Below are 19,577 nucleotides of genomic sequence, written 5' to 3'. Positions count from 1 at the left end.
GGTCAGGGATGAGAGGAGTTGTAGTCCTAGTGCCAGAGCTCATGCCTCCAACTGTATATTTTCTTGGGGCTTAGTTCCATTCTCATATAAAGCTAATCCAATATGTCAACAACAACTCGTTTATTTTGCTTTTTCATACCCATAAATGCTCTTCCTGCTGCAATTTCATTGGCCCAGTTAATATGCTGTCCAATATGGTGGGTTGCTGCTAGGAACCCAAATCATATGAGTGCTCAGCCACACAGACAGCTGCCCGTATGAAGAGCAGCTCACAGGGGTTGAATCAACCCACCCACACCAGAATGTGTGGTTTGTTCCTTGTGCAGTCCTTTGCCTTTTTAGAGCACTTCCTCCAGCAGTTTCACCAGAGATGAAACTTCTCAACAAAGTTCAATGAATATTCACCCCAGGAAAAAGAGGGTCGTGGGAGATGGGGCTTTTACTACTCACACTGTCTTACAAAGAATATATAAAGGAACACTGGCTGGGCTAGTGCTCAGTCAGCTCAGGAACCCTCTCTGAGCTTGGTCAGACAAGTTCAGGAAATGCTCAGTTCCTCTGCAGGTGTGCCTAGAAGTTCAGATGGGTTTAAGGGTCACAGCACAGCACTCACTCACTCATGGATGGTCCTACTGTCTCACCAGTGTTCAAGTATTCAAATGTGTGGCCAGCCCCATGGCATCTAAGGTGTCTATAAACTGTAGGCTATGAATCATGAGGTGGTCCATTCTGTTTTAATGTATTAATGATCGCTGCATTTTTAGTTTTGTTATGTGACTTGTCAGCTTTAAAGCCTTAAGTGACTTTGACAAAGGAGGATATAAATACATCAAAACGAAAACACAACACAGCCGCAATCAACAGCTACAACTGCAGCAGAATATGGCTGTGTACTCATTTACTCACCACTGTGTTGCCCTCAACACCAGCCAACTTAAAGGGAGTGAGGCCCTGGTTGTTTGCGACTGAGTCAAGGCCCACCAGCTCCTTCTCCTCCTTGTTGCACTGAAGAAACAGATTGTACATTTGACAGGCAGATGCTTTGTTTGGTTGGAGAACCAAGATGTGGAGGACAGTGTTACCTGAAATAGCACAAAGTGGAAAAACAAGAATCATTGTGATATCCTGAGGAGACTTTGATAGGCAACCAATGGCCCCAGGTCTGTCTCATTAGCAATCTGGGCGGCTTTGCTGAATGAAGAGGCCAGCATCAAAAAATGAGGCACAGAGGCACAGCATGTGTGAGGAATTCAAACATACCCAGGGCAACCTCCCCTCTGAGGAAACGTTGCAGTATTTGGGGAATTTTAGATGGAGATGGAGCACCTCCTCTCTGAGGAAATGTTGCAGTATTTGGGGAATTTTTAGAGAAAATGTGAATATCAGGCACAGGCGCCAATTCTATGGGACTGAAGACACCTCATGCCCCCCTCAAAGTATGTGGGGACGGGGCAAGCCCCGCAATCTTCAGAGGCTGGGCTGTGGTGGCGAAGGGCCCTACTGGGCCTCCATGTGGTTGTGGCAGGCCTCGGTGGGCCTCCCCACAGTGGCAGAGGGCCCCACTAGGCTTCACAGCCTCCCCCCCCCAATGTGTGTGACATCACAGGTGTTGAACGTGTGGCATCATGTGCATGTGGCAAGCCCCCCCCCCCATGTCCGGCGGAACTTGGTGTCTCTGGTATGAGGTGACGTGCTCGGGTTCTGCTTGAGAGTTCCCCTCAGGTTGGCCACTGTGAGAACAGGATGCTGGACTAGATGGGCCGCTAGCCTGATCCAGAAGTATCGTCTTATGGTCTTAGCCACACACCTGCTGTCCAGTCACCCCAAGGCTTTATCATTAGATTCTACAGATTATATAATGAACAGGCCCACAATGCTCAGGATCCCATCATTTGGGATCTTGCTTCTTGTTGTCCCAGGAATGGCCATTTACTTCCGTAGCCCGACACGGAGGGCAGAGAATAGGCATTGGACTATGAGGGAGGGGGACCTGGGGGCCACACTCTTCTGCAGCATGAATCCCCCCCCCAAGGCTCGTCACAGATCCCTTCGAAGATGCCGTACCCAAGGAGTCTTGCACTCTGATGTTGGCGCCATTTTCAATGAGCAGCTGCACAATTGCTTCGCTCCCAGCACAGGCCGCAAAAGATAGAATGTGTTCCCCTGAGGAAAGAAACAACCGGGGGGTTTAAAAGGGGGAGGAGTAGCAGGGGCATCATGACAGATTTCCAACAGTTCGTTTTTTAAAGGGAAAGAATGGGTGCCATAGCTAACACACAGGCATATTTACTTGGGTTGTAACACCAGCACATGGTGAATTTCCCAGTTTACCGAGAATGGTCAGCTTCACGAGAGTGATGAGAATTCTGTTAGAGATTCTGATCCCGTCCCTCCTACGGAACTATATTTCGCAGGCTTCCTTAAGTCAAAGGAATTGCTGCTAGAGTAGGCTGCTGCCCCAATGGGCTGTGATATCACAATACAGGCAAGTGTGCCTAAAAACTCCACTTAATTTTGGTTGGCAAGTCCCTTGCTGAATACAACATGGTGTCAACAACAACTTAGGCAAACATGATATGTCAACCATCTAAGCCATTTTATCTAGTTTCAAGAAGTCAACACTTCTGGGGGTTTCAAGAGATTACAAAATCAATTTCACAGGAAAGTAAATGCCCTTCACTCCTCCCTCTAATTAAACTGTGACCTATGCGGTTTAAAAGAAAGACCAAACATCCTTTGAGACTGCACGCAGAGGGCTGGAATTCTGTTTGAGTGAAAGCGGCTAGATAAGGGAGGCAGAATTAAGAGACGCCCACCGCCTTCTTCATGCACCGTCTCTGGGGTGTTACAATTTATTCCGAGTGAAAATTAATGGAGGCTCATTACCAAAATGCTTGAAAGTTGATCTACTAAGCATGGTTTAATTACTGCCTGAAACAGGTAACTGGGGATCCATCTAAGCATCGCACGGCAAATCCTCAGCTCTAGTGAAGTCAGCTGGGAAATCTGATTTACATTGGCTGGAGATTCAGTTCGTGAAGAAAAAGAAAGCTTCTGAATAAAAATACACCACCACGGACAAGGGAATTGGGAGATGAAACAGCTTGTTAAAGGGCTAGAGCAACATTTTATCAGAACTGCAAGGGAATTTTGAAGAACATCACAACGGCTAAGGGCATATTTACACTGCAAAGCTTTATCTAGAAATAAGCCTTTTTCTGTTCCGTATCGATTTCAGATGCATCCATAAGTCTGCTCCATCCTCGCGGCCCCCTTTTAAAAATAATCTGCATGAAATCCCACATTTCTTTATGTATTTTAACCGTTTTCCCTTTTTAAAAATTGTAAATAAATGCATTTTAAAACACATTTTGACACTTCTTTTGAGTAACAAACTGCGTCCAAACATTCAGGAAGTGCAAGAGATGCTGGTTAGCCAAGTCCTGATCCACATTTTGACCCAGGAACTGAGGTTTGTTGGGATACACAGAATGCTGTATGAAATAGTAAGTCTGCAGGTCTGAGTGTACTAGTAAAGTGAAACTGGCTGATGCAATACTTTCTGTAGAAGTGCTGGGTCAGAATGACTCAGCAGTAATGTGCTGTCAGTTGATTGGCTGTCAGTGGTTTAAAAGGAAAACCTTTCCAGCAGTGAGTGTGGTGGTGTTGTAGAAGAGTGTGGTCAGTGAGAGGTTTAGAGAGTGTATCAACTGCTTGTGTATGAACTGCCTGTAGATATTTGTATATAGCTCACAATAAAAATACTGCACTAAAGAACCTGGAACTCAACATTTCTGCTAAAGCGCCATGAAGGAATTCGTGACAGGGTTATGGGCCCAGCACGCTTCCGCTGCGCAAGAGTCCAGGTAGCAGTTGTCTAGGCGTGGTGAGCTGGAGGTGAGCTGCAGGTATGGAGCAGTCCAGAGCTGGCATGTTGCTAGAGAAGCTGACGGCCACAAACTACAGTGTCTGGTCGGTCCGCATGCAACACTTCCTCAAGCGTGAGGGTTTGTGGATGGTGGTGGAAACTACGCCACAGCCCCCTGAGGAGGATGAGGACAACGATGAAGAGCTGGCACAAGCAGTGGCCGAGCTAGAAAAGGATGAGAGAGCGTTGTCTACTATTGTCCTTGGAGTGGACGATAGCCAGCTTGTCTACGTAACAGATAAGGTGACGGCAAAGGAGGCGTGGAATGCACTCAGGGCTGTCCATGTGTGTGAGACAGCTGGCTCGCTGATAACGCTGACCAGGAGAATGTACTGGTTGCCCCAACAACAAAAGCTGAAACAGTAAAATCAGTTTTAGCAATGGCAAGCCTGAGGAGGTTAAAAGTTCATCACTTTGATGTTGCCTCAGCATATTTAAACGCTCCCATTGATGCAGAGGTGTATTTGCAGCAAATACCAGGTTATGAGCTGGAAAGAGACAGCATGGTGTTAAAGCTGCAGAGGGCACTATATGGTTTACACCAAAGTGCACGTCTATGGCATGAATGCATAGACACAAGTTTGAAAAAGATGGGATTCAAACAAAGCCTGGCTGATTCCTGTTTATATTCAGCAACAGTGCAAGGAAGCGTTTGTTATTTACTTTTGTATGTTGATGATATCTGTCTAATAACAACTGCACAAAAGCAAGTGTCCTGGTTCATGAACAACCTAGGTAACAAGTACAAACTGAAGCATTTGGGAGAAATCCAAAATTACTTAGGAGTAGAGATTCAGAGGAATGAAGAGGGTGTCTACTCCCTAAGTCAGAAGGAAAAGGTTGGAAAATTACTGAAGACATATGGAATGGAAAGGGCAAATGAGGTTGACACTCCCATAACTACACAGTATAAAAATGAACCAGAGGGGCAAAAATGTGAGAATGCAACAGCATTTCATTCTTTGTTGGGTTCTCTGTTATATTTAAGTTGCTGGTCAAGACCCGACATAACATTGGCAGTGCACATGTTAAGTCAAAGAAGTGCAAACCCGGCTCAGAGAGATTGGGTAGCACTCAAAAGAATTCTGAGGTATCTGAAAGGCACAAAAGATTACAAGCTGGTGCTAGATACAGGATGTGATCAGCAAGTATATGCATACGCTGGTGCCAGCTGGGGAGACAGAGAAAATGGAAAATCTACCACTGGCTACGCCATATATATTGGAAATGCCCTGGTTCAATGGAAAAGCCTCAAGCAAACGTTTGTTGCCACAAGTACTTGTGAAGCAGAGTACTCAGCCATAAGCGAATGTGTGTCACAAATAGAGTGGTTTGCTTGCCTAACAAAAGAACTAGGAATACCTTCAAAAATGCCAATCACTGTGCTCAGTGATAACATGGCAGCACAGCAACTTGCCAACCAACAGAATTTTAAAAGTAAACATATTGCAATAAGATATGGCAATGTTAAAAATGCTTTGGAAAGAAATGTGTTAAAAGTACAACATTGTAACACAAAATGTAATGTGGCAGACTTATATACAAAATGTTTAGATGCTCCTAAATTTTGAGACTTAAGAGAATTGTTAGGTCTCAAGCCTTTGACTTAAGGAGGAGTGTTGGGATCCACAGAATGCTGTGTGAAATAGTAAGTCTGCAGGCCTGAGTGTACTAGTAAAGTGAAACTGGCTGATGCAATGCTTTCTGTAGAAGTGCTGGGTCAGAATGACTCAGCAGTAATGTGCTGTCAGTTGATTGGCTGTCAGTGGTTTAAAAGGAAAACCTTTCCAGCAGTGAGTGTGGTGGTGTTGTTGTTGTTGTTGTTGTTGTTGTTGTAGAAGAGCGTGGTCAGTGAGAGGTTTAGAGAGTGTATCAACTGCTTGTGTATGAACTGCCTGTAGATATTTGTATATAGCTCACAATAAATATACTGCACTGGAACTCAACATTTCTGCTAAAGCGCCGTGAAGGAATTCGCGACAAGGTTCTGGTCAACTCGTACCAGAATTTTCAAAGACCAAATTTCTCTATGCACACTGGTTTTATACCAATTTAATTGGTATCGGTGTTTCATTGTGCCAGAAGCGACTTAGTCATGCTGGCCACATGACACAGAAAAACTGTCTGCGGACAAACGCCGGCTCCCTTGGCCTGTAAAGTGAGATGAGTGCCGCAACCCCAGAGTCGCCTGCAACGACTTAACTGTCAGGGGTCCTTTACTTTCTTTCTTTTTTAAGTGCCAAAGAATCCTGGGAGTTTAGTGAGAGTGTTCAAAGGCCCTGCTAAAGACAAGTTAGCTCACCCCACTCCTTAAAATGACAGCTCCTTGGGGCAACGGAATGGCCAATAACACCAGTCAAGTTTAGTGTCATTTATCTGTGAATCAGGAAGCTCCCATCTCATATGTCACCTTTCTAAGTGGCCTCTTAGTCTCTGGCAGCTTTCTGCCTCCTGCGGCAGTATGAGCATAACGCCAGTTTAAAAAAGTAAAGGGACCCCTGACTGTTAGGTCCAGTCGTGGACGACTCTGGGGTTGCGGAGCTCATCTCGCTTTACTGGCCGAGGGAGCCGGCGTACAGCTTCCGGGTCATGTGGCCAGCATGACTAAGCCGCTTCTGGCAAACCAGAGCAGCACACGGAAACGCCATTTACATTCCCGCCGGAGCATTACCTATTTATCTACTTGCACCTTTTGGTGTGCTTTCGAACTGCTAGGTTGGCAGGAGCAGGGACCGAGCAACAGGAGCTCACCCCGTCACGGGGATTCGAACCGCCAACCTTCAGATCGGCAAACTCTAGGCTCTGTGGTTTAACCCACAGCACCAGAGATAATTCAGGTGGGTTGCTTGGAATACCGGTACAATTTACACCATATAAATGTGCACTGCCCTCATCCAGCTTGGGCTGTGTTATATTCCTGACCAGCTGTGCCCAATTCTTGACATGAATTCCAATGCATGCTTGATTGTACCATATTGCTCTTTGTTTGCCTCAACCAGTGACTTGGGTTGGCCCCGAGGAAGAACCAGCAACCACAGCGTCTCCTCAAGTCTCCCTACCCTGGATCCCCAAATGGATTCCAAGTCCACACAACCAAAGTTCCCCAACAGGAACCCAACTACCGATCTGATTTACTAGACATTTTCAATTAATCTCTCTCTTTTGGTCTCCCTTTTTCTCTTTTATTGAAGAAGAACAGGATATTTTAATGTGGAGGTGTAGTTGGGGGGGGGAGGACAACCATGATTCTCCAGTGGATTCCCCCCATAGCAACAGCGCTCAGTACCAGTGGAGCAGTGCATAGCAGCAGCATCACCATCTAACCAGTCCATTGTGAACCACTCCTGTCTTCTATAATAAGAGGTCTAGTCACTTTATCTTGTGACGCTTGTTAAGCAAGGGTGAGCAGAACTGTACCTGGTGGAATTCCCTCTTCTACGCAACTGTTTAAAAAAGATCCCCCAGGAGTTCTGGCCTCCTTTGCTTCTGGTCACCCTGGGGTCAGTTTACACTTTCATGCTTGCAAGATCTGGCAGGTGTGGACCCTCCAAGTGTCCCTATTTTCCAGGGACAGTCCTGGATTCACAGAAGCCGTCCCGGTTTCTGATTTGATCACAGAATGCCCCGCATTTCCTTCATAAGAGAAATGTTGGAGGGTATGGTAGGACGCCCCTATTTTCATGAAACGTTAGAGGATATGGAGTTATGCAACCCCCAAGCCAAGGAGATAAGTAACTGTACGATCTTTAGAAGACATCTGAAGACAGCCTTGTATAGGGAAGTTGGGTTTTATTTAATGTTTAATGTTTTGTTATGTTTTTATATATGTTGGAAGCTGCCCTGAATGGCTGGGGCAACCCAGTCAGATGGGCAGGGTATAAATAATAAAAGGATGATGATGATGATGGAATAGGACGTCCCTATTTGCATCAGAGGAAAGTTGGAGGGTATGCAGGTGTGAGTTGTTCCTTCACAGACCAAACACTACAGACAGAACCTCCATCATCATAACACCTCAAACACACTGGTTTCCAAAGTAATCGCCAACTCAGAATGTGGGCCGTTGATGGCTGAGGCACAAGACTGCAGCCCATTTCTTACTGAGGAGGTTCATTTGTATATCAGCTGTCAGTGGGGACCCGTGTGACAGAATTCTTCATTTAAGAAATCTCTCCAGACAAAAAAGTAGAATGTGAGGGGAAGAGTATCCAGACTCCAAACATACCGAAATAGATAAGGTTGTCACTTCTGCGCCTGAAGACGTATCCAGTGGCTCGCGGGCTATTAATATCTGCCCCCTTCTCAAGCAAAGCTTTCACCAGCTTTAGGTTTTTGTTCACCACAGCTATGTGAAGAGCTGTCTCCCCTGAAATACACAAATGTCTGCTTACATAAGGTTCTCCATTTCCTACAGTCTAGAAAGCCGTTGCTAATGAAAATTGGGACCCACAAATCCAGCTAATTTGTAGGCAAATAACTGATGAACAACAGCAAGTTATGCTTTACATGAGCCTGACATCAACTACAAGTGATTACAGCTCATCTGAGTTACCTGCAGAAGAAAGGGGTATTGATCCCCAAGGCAATGCTGATGAATGCTGGTTTTAATGACAAATGCAATTGCAAAATTAATTACTGATAAATTAAGCAGCTCATATTCTCCATCTGACCATTTATATTCAAGAGTGCCTTGATGACTCTGTTTCTGCTGCTATTATATTCCATCTGGAATTTGTCCGATACCATTTCATCAAAGAGGAAACAGGTGTAATGTTGTAGCTAAGAGCTTGGCTGAGAAATCCCTGTTTCAAACCCTGCATGAGAACATAAGGACAAGGGCACGAGATGAACATGAGAGGAAGGTTTTCAGGGCCCAGGTTATGGTTATGGTGACCCCATTCTGGCTTTGGTTTAGACACATTTTTCTCAGTAAATATCTACTTTTTCCAACTGCTGTCGTAGTTTTATATTTAATAGATCTCATGACTGTTGATGTTTTATTCACTACTGTTTTATTTATATTGTGAGACACCTTGGGAGCTTATTGCAGAACTGAACGGCAGGATATGGATGCTTCTAATAATAATTACCTGTGTAAAGTTCTGATGTCATAGCCTCGTTCACTAGTTCCGGAGCTGCATCCACCAGGAGTTGGGCAGCTTCCAAGCTATTATACAAGGCCGCTACATGAAGAGCTGTCTCCCCAACAGCACCTAGAGAAGCCACCAAATATAAGAGAATATGAGGCCACGTGTTGTCAATTCTGCCAACCTGCTGAAGGCGCCCACAGAAGTTATGAGAAGTCTGCTCACCCTTGCCGGTAGACACCATTGCAGACCCGTGCTCCTCCCGCCTGCCATGATCTGGAGATGGAGGTCCCATTGGGTCACTTCATGGGCGGCGGGCAAGGCTCCTGAGCCTAGCTTGCTGCCCAGCAGGAGGATTCTGCTCACTCGCAAACCTTGCAAATCGCGAGCAGACATGGGGGCAGGCCACTCCCAGGGGACGGACCAATGGGGCCTACAGGCTTCTCTTGGGTCCATGCTCTGGGAATAAAAGATGGCCTGTTCCTATGTCAACTACCACTTCTTCGACAGCCCTCCCGCCCTCCCTGGTTGGTTCATTGTGCTTTCACCAGCCTTACTATGGACATTGTTGGTCGCCATATTCAGGACCTGGTTGGCATTTTCCCACTTGGCGAATTGGCTCCAGCCCTGTGGTTATCACCATCCTCATAGCAATCATCACAGCTTTGGTGGTTTAGGCATTGGGTAGGCGTACTCTAGGACAGAGGGGAGGTTGTAGCCTCTGCCCGCCTCTCAAAAATGGGGTATTCTGTTAAACGCATGCAGAGGAACTGCTTCTATCTGGACACCCAGGGGCCACAGCACACCCCAGGTGCAATCCAGTGTGGGAGTTAATCCCTGATGTAGGTCAATAACTCCCTCGCTTCCAGTTGACCCCAAAATTAATTCCTCCCAGGAGGCAGACCAGAAATGGTCGGTTCTACCCAATGCCTATGCCAAATTTCTTACATCTGTAGTCAATAAAGTTGTGGCCTGATCTGACCCAAATATAAGTTGCCATGTCTCATTGTTTCACTGTTTAAGATGGGCCGTCAGGTGATGGGGTGCCTGGGCATGCAACTACTTTGGATGTGTTCTTCCACATCTCCTGTCCAAAACACAAGTGCCTCTCTCTTGCCCAAGAGGTGTGTGTGCTCCTAATTCAGTTGTGATGTGTGTATTTTCTATCACTGTCTTCCTTTTACTCCTCCCCTCAAGGTCCTTGTGCTTTATCTTAGCAGGCAATGTGGACATGACGAGCAGCACAGATTCTATACCTCTCTCGTGAATGTCGCAGCTGTGGCTGGCAAGGAGCTTCTGAATGGCAGAGACATCGTTCTCCTTGGCAGCCAGGAGGAGGGGAGATTCCCAGATCCTGAAACAAGCAGAAAGCAAAATAAATTCAGAATAATGTGCATTACAACCCACATGATCCATGGCGGAGGATTTTTCTCATCACATCAGCAAAGTTGTCTTTCAAAACTAAGACAACTGTCTTTATCAGCAAGACAACTAAAAAAAAAATGCCCTGGAGATATCAACAGACACATCCAAGAGGCTCCCGCTTTCTTCAACCAAAGGCCTGCAGGATTTTCAGAAAAAGAAAATAATAATTGTTCTTGTACGGTGGTAAAAAGTTACACTGAAGACATGAAATGCTAACTCAGCTAACAACTTGGGAAGTCTGCATTCCTCTATTCCGCAGCATCTGCTGGTAACACTAATTGCCATCAATACAAGGCAAAAAGTGATATTTCAGTAATGTTATTTTTAAAATACTTTTTTCTGGTACACTGCCCTCATTTACACATAACTCTAAGCCAAACCATGGTAAATGTGAATGTGCGTGGCATGCAGGTACACAGGGAGTAAATCACGGCTGTTATGCTCCTCTCGTGGTCCTGCTGCCACACTACCTAGAGCTAAGCCATGGTTTGTCACTTAGCATTATGTGCAAACCTGGGGACAAGCCAGTTGCTGATACAGGCTGGCAGAGACTATGAAGAGTTAAATTCAGGCAGAAATATCTGTATGTGTCTGTTCTAAGACATGCCAGCAGATCTACCCATCAGGGTTCAATCCCTGGTTTGGATAGCCAACAAAGCCCCTCCCAACATGCTTCCAACACACAAAGCTGCCAGAAAAGGTGAGCGACCCTTAATGAAGACGCGTCTCATTGAACTTATGTAATAATTTGGCTTTGAAAAAGGAGACACACAGAAAAAGAAGCTGCTGGGGGCAAAGAAGGAATCCTGAGTATTATTAGTAGGATTCAAACCAACCAGAAAGGTTTCCTGTGCAACCTCTCTTGAAACCAAGAGGAGTTCAGAAGGCCCCAGCAGTGTTCTTGCCCAGCCATTCAAGGGGCACGGAGTTCTGCAGGAGAAGTTCACAGTGCCCTGTGTCCTCCTTTAACTGGATGTGAAACTTAATAGGAACCCGCTAAAAAACAGAAAATCCTTTCCTTTGAGAGCGAGTTGAGGAATCTTTAGAGGGGAACAAATGGACTCCTAATTTGTGCCTCCAAAAAAACCTTCCAAGTTAAGAGACAGGGTGAGTGGCAACGATCCTCTCTCACAGCTGGAACACACCTGTGCATGACAGAGGTTTGCCAGTGCACACAACGATGGACAGAGTAGGAGGTCCCCAATCGGCAAGGATGAGCAGCTGTTTGCCCTGAACCATTTTGTTATTTGCCCCACAGCTGGCTCTGCCTTATGTCCCAACTTCACTTGCCTTCCAATTTAACTTAGGAGGATTTCTATACCATTTTGGAATTTGCACATGTGCGACTTGCTAGTCTTCCTTTTTTTTTTTAATTGACAGGGTATTGATATGTGGAAGTACATCTGCTCTGGTTAAAACACCACACAACGGTGATGCGAGTCCTTTTCGCTTGCTGTTTTAATCAGCCAATTCTTGGCTGCCAAGAATTCCTAGAAGACCTCTTCAAACTTGCCAAATGCCAATACATTTTGCTTCACCCTTGATTAATTTTCCTATAATAAAATCATTAGTTGTTCTGTGGTACTTTAGCTCACGTTCCCCATTGTGTTGTGTTGTGTGTGTGTGTGTGTCTAACATCTGTGTGTACCAACACATATGCACGTTTGTTGGCTTTTTTATTTGAGGGTTTTATTAATGGGCATTGGGATCAGTTAGTCCCCGATCAGAGTAATTAGGGGGTAATGGGTATTCCCAACTGTGGAGAAAAAAATTGTTTAAAAAGACACAATAGCTTATTTCTGTTGATGAAGGAGCTGGGCTGGGAATACTTAAGGTTAAGTATGACATTTTTATTCATATCTCAATGAGGTTTTCAGCTGAAGTACATGAATAAGGTATCAAGTGGGAACTAACACTGGAGCTCATTACAGACTCCAAATACCAGCTATCCTTATTATATTTTCACATAAAAATGGGGTGATTTTCAAATGCACCTTAAAAAAATCCAGCTATTACTTGACTACACCATTATATAAGAAAAGCATTCTTTGAAAATAATTTCTGTTCAAAAAATTAATACACACACACTACAAACAACTAAACTTCCATCTACGGTATCATTCACACATTAGCATAGGTTTATACATAGCTCTTAATCTAATGGTTTGTCATGGACTGGCTGGATGCAGAGGAATGTTGGGCGGCATCAGCTGGGGAACCCCCAGGGGAGGAAGGCTCAGAGCCAGGGGGTTGGCGTCGGAAGCTGAAAAGGTAACAGGGCTTAGTGAGCAGAAAGATGGGGCAGAGAGCAGTCCAGAATCAGAGGCAGAAGTGGAGACAGAGATGAGGCAGGCTGGTGAAGAAGCCAGGGTGTCTCCCCTTCCTGTTGTGACCAGCTCCCCTCTTTTCTGGTCTCCCAGAACCAGAAGAGACATAAAGAGGGAGGAGCAAAGACAGGCAAGACGATGGAGACAGGATAAACTGGAGAGGGGGAAACCATGTATACCACCTTGAGTTCCTTGGAGGAAAGGTGAGGGTAATAGATGCAATTTAAAAATTAATGAAATCCATGAGTCGGGGGAGAACTAAAGAGAGGAACAGGGTATATCCACCACCACCACCATGCAAATAGACTCTCAGATCATCCTTTTGTTGTGGCTGGATGATGAAAATCATGCAATAAGTAGTACTTTGTTCTAGATGAATTCATTTATGAATGTTGACCATCTATAGTTGCCATTGCATTCACGGCATCACATGCATTAAAATGATCCAAACACCCAGCTCCCTAGCGGTGGCTGCATGTTTCCACCTCAGTAAAGGTAAAGGGACCCCTGACCGTTAGGTCCAGTCGTGGACAACTCTGGGGTTGCGGCACTCATCTTGCTCTATAGGCCGAGGGAACCAGCGTTTGTCTGCAGACAGCTTCCGGGTCATGTGGCCAGCATGACTAAGCCGCTTCTGGCGAACCAGAGCAGTGCACGGAAACGCCGTTTACCTTCCTGCATTTACCTACTTGCACTTTGACGTGCTTTCGAACTGCTAGGTTGACAGGAGCTGGGACCGAGCAACGGGAGCTCATCCCGTTGCGGGGATTCGAACCGCCAACCTTCTGATCAGCAAACCCTAGGCTCTGTGGTTTAACCCACAGCGCCACCCGCGTCCCATTTCCACCTCAGTACTCCCTGCTAAAGTACTGCAACAGAAAAAATCTCTGTTGCGTTCTAGAGAGCTGCAACATTGGGGGAGTTGTTAAACTGTGGGGGCAACCCTCAAATTAAAGGACACCTGGCAAATTTAAAATCTAGATGCCAATCAACCCTTTCAGGAAGAATTAGAGAAGCGGAGAGCTTATTTAATTTCACTCCTGTCAATAAGGCGCAGAAAAAAAGTATTTCATCTTGGCCATTTCCCATACGGAGATTTCTGGTGGCAGATTGCCAGCCTACGATCTCTTGGAGTGTGGGAATAGCTGGAAAATGTCAAGGCCCAAAGCCCAGCAGGAATCAGCTCCTGTGCTCACACAACGCCAAGGATTACCTCAATTAAGGAAAACGTGTCTGTCTGAGGGGAGCTGGTCTGCCAGAAGTCAGAGGGCACTGCCACACCTCAGCCCCTTTTAATTAAAAAACCTGGGCCCAGATCCAACAACATGCCCTCAAATGAGGAAGTGAGGCTGGCACCAGTCTTGAGGCAGAATCACTCACACTAAATGGAAACAGCCTGGCACAGATTCATGGCATCCTTTCCCCTCCTGCTATGAACTATCAGGGCTTGTTATGTTTTATTTAAACTCCTGCTGTCTTTTGGAGGGAGCTGTTTTTGCTTATTTTATGGATGGAGAAGAGAGAGAATATTACTGGAAAGGAAGGTGTAGCCTCACGAATGTCGTGAAAGGAAGGTGTGCGGAAAACAGACACAACTGATATACTCGTTTTTGCACCAATACTTAATATAAATAAATATCTAGAGCATTCTCGGCTTCATAGAATACTTGATCAGAATCAAATAATAGGTAATCAGTTTGCAGTATTAGCTTTGTATACTGCTTCAAGGACTGCTTGCAAGTGGTTATTTTTATCATTTCTAAGCAACAATCAACAAAAAATTAAATTTGATGATAATTGACCGGCATCCCAGTCCTATGCATATTGCAGCCAAATGATCATTTTGCTTATAAAGGAAATTCTGATTTATATCATGCATGTAAAAATACTTCAAGGGTAGTTTTAAGCAGTTGCGAGAAAGCTAGCAGTGTCACATATTGTGAGCAAAACCTAGAATTCCAAAACCATTTTCAGAAATGCGTTACCCATAAGAGCAGGATAATTTCCCCCAGAAACGTCTACTTGATAAATCATTGTGGGCCAGTTTCAGAATTTTGTGGGGCTCGTTTTTTTTAAAAGGGGAAAGTGTTCTTTCACGGTGCATGAACTTTCCCTAAGGAAAGTAACATTCTCCTAGGAAAAAACAGCCACCTCCTCTCAGCAAATCCAGGCAGCAGCTGGTTGTGCCTCCTTTGAGAGGGAGGAGACACTGCAAGGGAGGTGGCCTTCTGTGTGCTCTGCAGCAGTATATTTTATGTATCTTGGCAAAATGATTGCACTGGCATTGGCGCCTTCAAATGAGACGTTGTCCCTGTAAAAGCACTGGACATTTTAACCCTTAGTCTCATGTCCCTGAGGCCCTCCCCCCCTCCCACCTGCCATTTCAGTGGAGCTATAGCAAGTTTTCACCCTTTCCCATGGACTAAAAATTGACCCAGTTCAATTGTGTACGTTATTGCTGAGAATTTTCCACAAACACCGGGAACATTGGACCGATCAGTAAAAAAAACTAGTACTACCATCTGTACTAGAGGGATGCGGGTGGAGCTGTGGTCTAAACCACTGAGCCTCTTGGGCTTGCCTATCGGAAGAGTGGCAGTTCGATGCAGTGAGCTCGTGTTTCTCTGTTCCAGGTCCTGCCAACCTAGCAATTCAAAAGCACACCAGTGCACGTAGATAAATAGGTACCACTGCGGCGGGAAGGTAAATGGCATTTCCATGTGCTCTGGTTTCCATCACAGTGTCCCGTTGCACCAGAAGCGGTTTAGTCATGCTGGCCACATGACCTGGAAAGCTGCCTCTGGACAAACGCCGGCTCCCTCGGCCTGAAGTGAGATGAGCACCGCAATCCCATAGTTGCCTTTGACTGGACTTAACTGTCCAGGGGTCCTTTACCTTTGCCTTTTACTACCATCTGAAAAGCGAGCAAACAGCTGATTCTGCCCCCAAGGTGATCTGCCCTGGCTACACCTGGAAACCCTCTAAGCATTATCTTGCAAACCGCTTGGGGGACAGAGAGAAAAAGAACACCTGACCTTCTAGAAACCACTGAAGGTCTTGAGGATAAGACTCCACAACCCAAATATATTCAACCTGCCTTCCATGCAGCTTTAATTAACGGGGAGAAATATACGGTGTCTGCTTTTAATTGTGGGATTTTATTTGCATCCAGGCAGCAGGGGAGCTCTAAATTTTACATTTCAAATAGTCATAAAAATGGGTAACTGCAAATGACCCACAATGGAGACGGGTAGGAGAGAGGATATATGATAGTATTATTATTATTATTAATAATAATCTTTTTGTTTTAAAGCGTTCTTTTGGAGGAGTGATTCTCCTCCAGGCTGCTGGCACATAATATCTGGTTGGGATGTGTAGAAATGTGCATTTTTTAATTTAAAAAAATGTGAATTCCATTTCTAGGCTCATTACCAAGCCTTCCAAATCTTAAAATATTATCTGTGTATAAAATACCATATGGGAGTGGCAAAGGAGGCAGGTTTCACCCTCTAAGAGCCTACGCATGCTGAATCAGAAGCAGGTGCTGATGGCTTTCAAGGAACTTATTCCAGAAAATAGGGTTGCAGCCAAGCAGTGCAATCCTGCGCATATTTACTCAGAAGGAAGTCCCACTATGTGTAATGGGGCTTGCTCCCAGATACGTACTATTGCAGGACTGAAGCCTTACTGCTTTTTATTGTGTTGTAGATCATTTGCCATTTCATACCCTCCAACATTTCTCCAATGAAAACAGGGACGCCCTATTCAAATAATAATAATAATAATAATAATAATAATAATAATAATAATAATAATAATAATATCCTATTTATACCCCTCTCTCCTCATCTGACTGGGTTGCCCTAGCCACTCTGGATGACTTCCAACATACATAAAAATATAATGAAACATTTAAAAAACTTCCCTATACAGGGCTGCCTTCAGATGTCTTCGAAAGGTTGTACAGTTACTTATCTCCTTGGCTCGGGGGTCACCTAACTCCATACCCTCCAACATTTCCCCAATGGAAATAGGGATGTCCTGAGGAAAAGCAGGACATTAGGGGATCAAATCAGGAACCAGAACGGCTTCTGTAAATCCAGGACCGTCCCTGGAAAACAGGAACACTCGTAGGATCTGCCATTTGTGTTGGATTGGAGCCACCATTATGCTTTTGGCTGGTTTTAACTTAACATTTCCTGGTCTTTCTTTCCCTCTGTCTCTTTCCTAATAGCCAATGGGTAGAACAACTCGACAATTAATGGGTTCTATTATATATAAAATACCAAATTAAAACCAGATTAGAGGAGATTAAAACAAGTGCCAGAAAACCACCCACAATTGTTATAATCCTAGGTGCTAAAAGCCAGCACACAAAGAAAGGACTCGCAGTGCTTCCGGCAGAACCTCGTAGGGCAAATCTGCACCATTCCTTCAAAGCACATTTAATGCACATTTAAAGCACATAACTTCACTCAGTCAACCCTAGGAACCGTGATTCCTTCTCTCTCTCATGTGGTCAACAATTCTGAGCACACATAAAAAACTACAGTTCCCAGGGTTGTTTGGGGAAAAACCATGTGCTTTAAATGTGTGTTTAATTTGCTTTGAATGTATGGTATGGATAGAACCTTTGTCTCCAATCACCAGGGGAGGGCGAGAGGGAAATGGGACAGAGGTACGAAGCAGATGGAAAGCAGATGGAAAGCAGCTTATGTTACATACAGTGGATCTGGAAGCCAGGACAATTAATTTTGGGTGAATTAAGATGGGTTGCAAACATGGTGGGAGTCATTCAAAGGCCACACTACTGTCCCCACCTTGGGGTGGGCTGGCAAGGGAGGCAGCACACTGAGCAAACTGCAGATAGCTCAGTTGGCAGAATATGAGGCTCTTAAACTCAGGGTTGTGGGTTCAAGCCCCACGTTGGACAAAAAATTCTTGAATTGCAGGGGGTTGGACTAGATCATAGAATCATAGAGTTGGAAGAGACCACAAGGGTCATCCAGTCCAACCCCCTGCCAAGCAGGAAACACCACCAAAGCATTCTTGACATATGCCTGTCAAGCCTCTGTATAAAGACCTCCAAAGAAGGAGACTCCACCACACTCCTTGGTAGCAAATTCCACTGCCGAACAGCTCTTACTCTCAGGAAGTTCTTCCTAATGTTTAGGTGGAATCTTCTTTCTTGAAGTTTGAATCCATTGTTCCGTGTCCGCTTCTCTGGAGCAGCAGAAAACAATCTTTCTCCCTCCTCCATATGACATCCTTTCATATATTTGAACATGGCTATCATATCACCCCTTAACCTTCTCTTCTCCAGGCTAAACATACCCAGCTTCCTAAGCCATTCCTCATAAGGCATAGTTTCCAGGCCTTTGACCATTTTGGTTGCCCTCTTCTGGACACGTTCCAGCTTGTCAGTATCCTTCTTGAACTGTGGTGCCCAGAACTGGACACAGTACTCCAGGTGAGGTCTGACCAGAGCAGAATACAGTGGTACTATTACTTCCCTTGATCTAGATGCTATACTCCTATTGATGCAGCCCAGAATTGCATTGGCTTTTTTAGCTGCTGCATCACACTGCTGACTCATGTTAAGTTTGTGGTCTACCAAGACTCCTAGATCCTTTTCACATGTACTGCTCTCAAACCAGGTGTCACCCATCCTGTATTTGTGCCTATTTTTTTTTGCCCAAGTGTAGTACCTTACATTTCTCCTTGTTAAAATTCATCTTGTTTACTGTGGCCCAGTTGTCTAATCTGTTAAGGTCATTTTGAAGTGTGATCCTGTCCTCTGGGGTATTAGCCACCCCTCCCAATTTGGTGTCGTCTGCAAACTTGCTCAGGATGCCCTCAAGCCCATCATCTAAGTCATTGATAAAGATGTTGAATAAGTTTGGGCCCAAGACAGAACCCTGTGGCACCCCACTAGTCACTACTCTCCAGGATGAGGAGGAGCCATTGATGAGCACCCTTTGGGTTCGGTCAGTCAGCCAGTTACAAATCCACTGAATGGTAGCATTGTCTAGCCCGCATTTTACCAGCTTCTTTACAAGAATATAATGGGGCACCTTGTCAAAGGCCTTGCTGAAATCAAGATAGGCTACATCCACAGCGTTCCCTTCATCTACCAGGCTTGTAATTCTGTCAAAAAATGAGATCAGATTAGTCTGACATTAGTCTGATTAGATGACCGTCATGGTCCCTTCCAACTGTACAATTCTATGATTCCATTATTCTAAGTGGTGATGTTGCCACCACCATCACCACCACCAGCAGCAGCAGCAGAAAAAATGTGCAGCTACTCTGGGGTGGGAGAGACCTCCCCACATAAAAGAAAAACTCAGTAAAGGAAAATATATTTCTGGTGAAGAAATAAACTGCATTTGAAAGCAAACCATTTTGCTTATTCCCCAAGAGCACCATAAAATTCTGCCATAAAAAAACCATCATGACAAACCAGAAGATAACCTGCATGTGTGGTATGTGGAAAAATAATTTATAGAACCAGAAGGATCTATAAAGCATCTTGGCAAGAGACTGCGATTATTAATTTTGAAGATGGATTCTGGCAAGCTGAGGAGGAGGAATGCTATTAGCATTATACTAGATTTTAAAATGTATTTACAACCATATCCTGCAACAAGACCACACAAGCAGTTTCTTGGAAGAGCAGTGTTTTGTTTTCTAGAAAACAATTATTTCTGAGACTCGTTGCTTGAGCAGCGCGTGACTTCGCAGCAGAGAATTCAGAGAGCTGCAGAGTGGATCACTCAAGATCACCAAGACAAGGTCACACACATCTTG

General features: G+C 44.9%; 1 protein-coding gene across 1 annotated transcript in view; it reads right to left on the bottom strand.

The window, feature by feature from the left end:
- Positions 1-19,577, bottom strand: part of LOC118075360 (transient receptor potential cation channel subfamily V member 6) — a 69,945-nt gene that overhangs the window by 20,758 nt on the left and 29,610 nt on the right. Inside the window, exons 2-6 of the mRNA XM_035097275.2 lie at positions 10,272-10,369; positions 9,019-9,141; positions 8,154-8,294; positions 2,065-2,163; positions 907-1,082 (exon numbers count right to left, since the gene is read on the bottom strand). Of these exons, the coding sequence (XP_034953166.2) occupies positions 907-1,082; positions 2,065-2,163; positions 8,154-8,294; positions 9,019-9,141; positions 10,272-10,369 (637 nt within the window). The remainder of the gene's footprint in view (positions 1-906; positions 1,083-2,064; positions 2,164-8,153; positions 8,295-9,018; positions 9,142-10,271; positions 10,370-19,577) is intronic.

Source organism: Zootoca vivipara, chromosome 16 (assembly GCF_963506605.1).
Source record: "Zootoca vivipara chromosome 16, rZooViv1.1, whole genome shotgun sequence".
Taxonomy (NCBI): Eukaryota; Metazoa; Chordata; class Lepidosauria; order Squamata; family Lacertidae; genus Zootoca; species Zootoca vivipara.
This window is presented reverse-complemented; position numbering and strand designations above follow the sequence as displayed.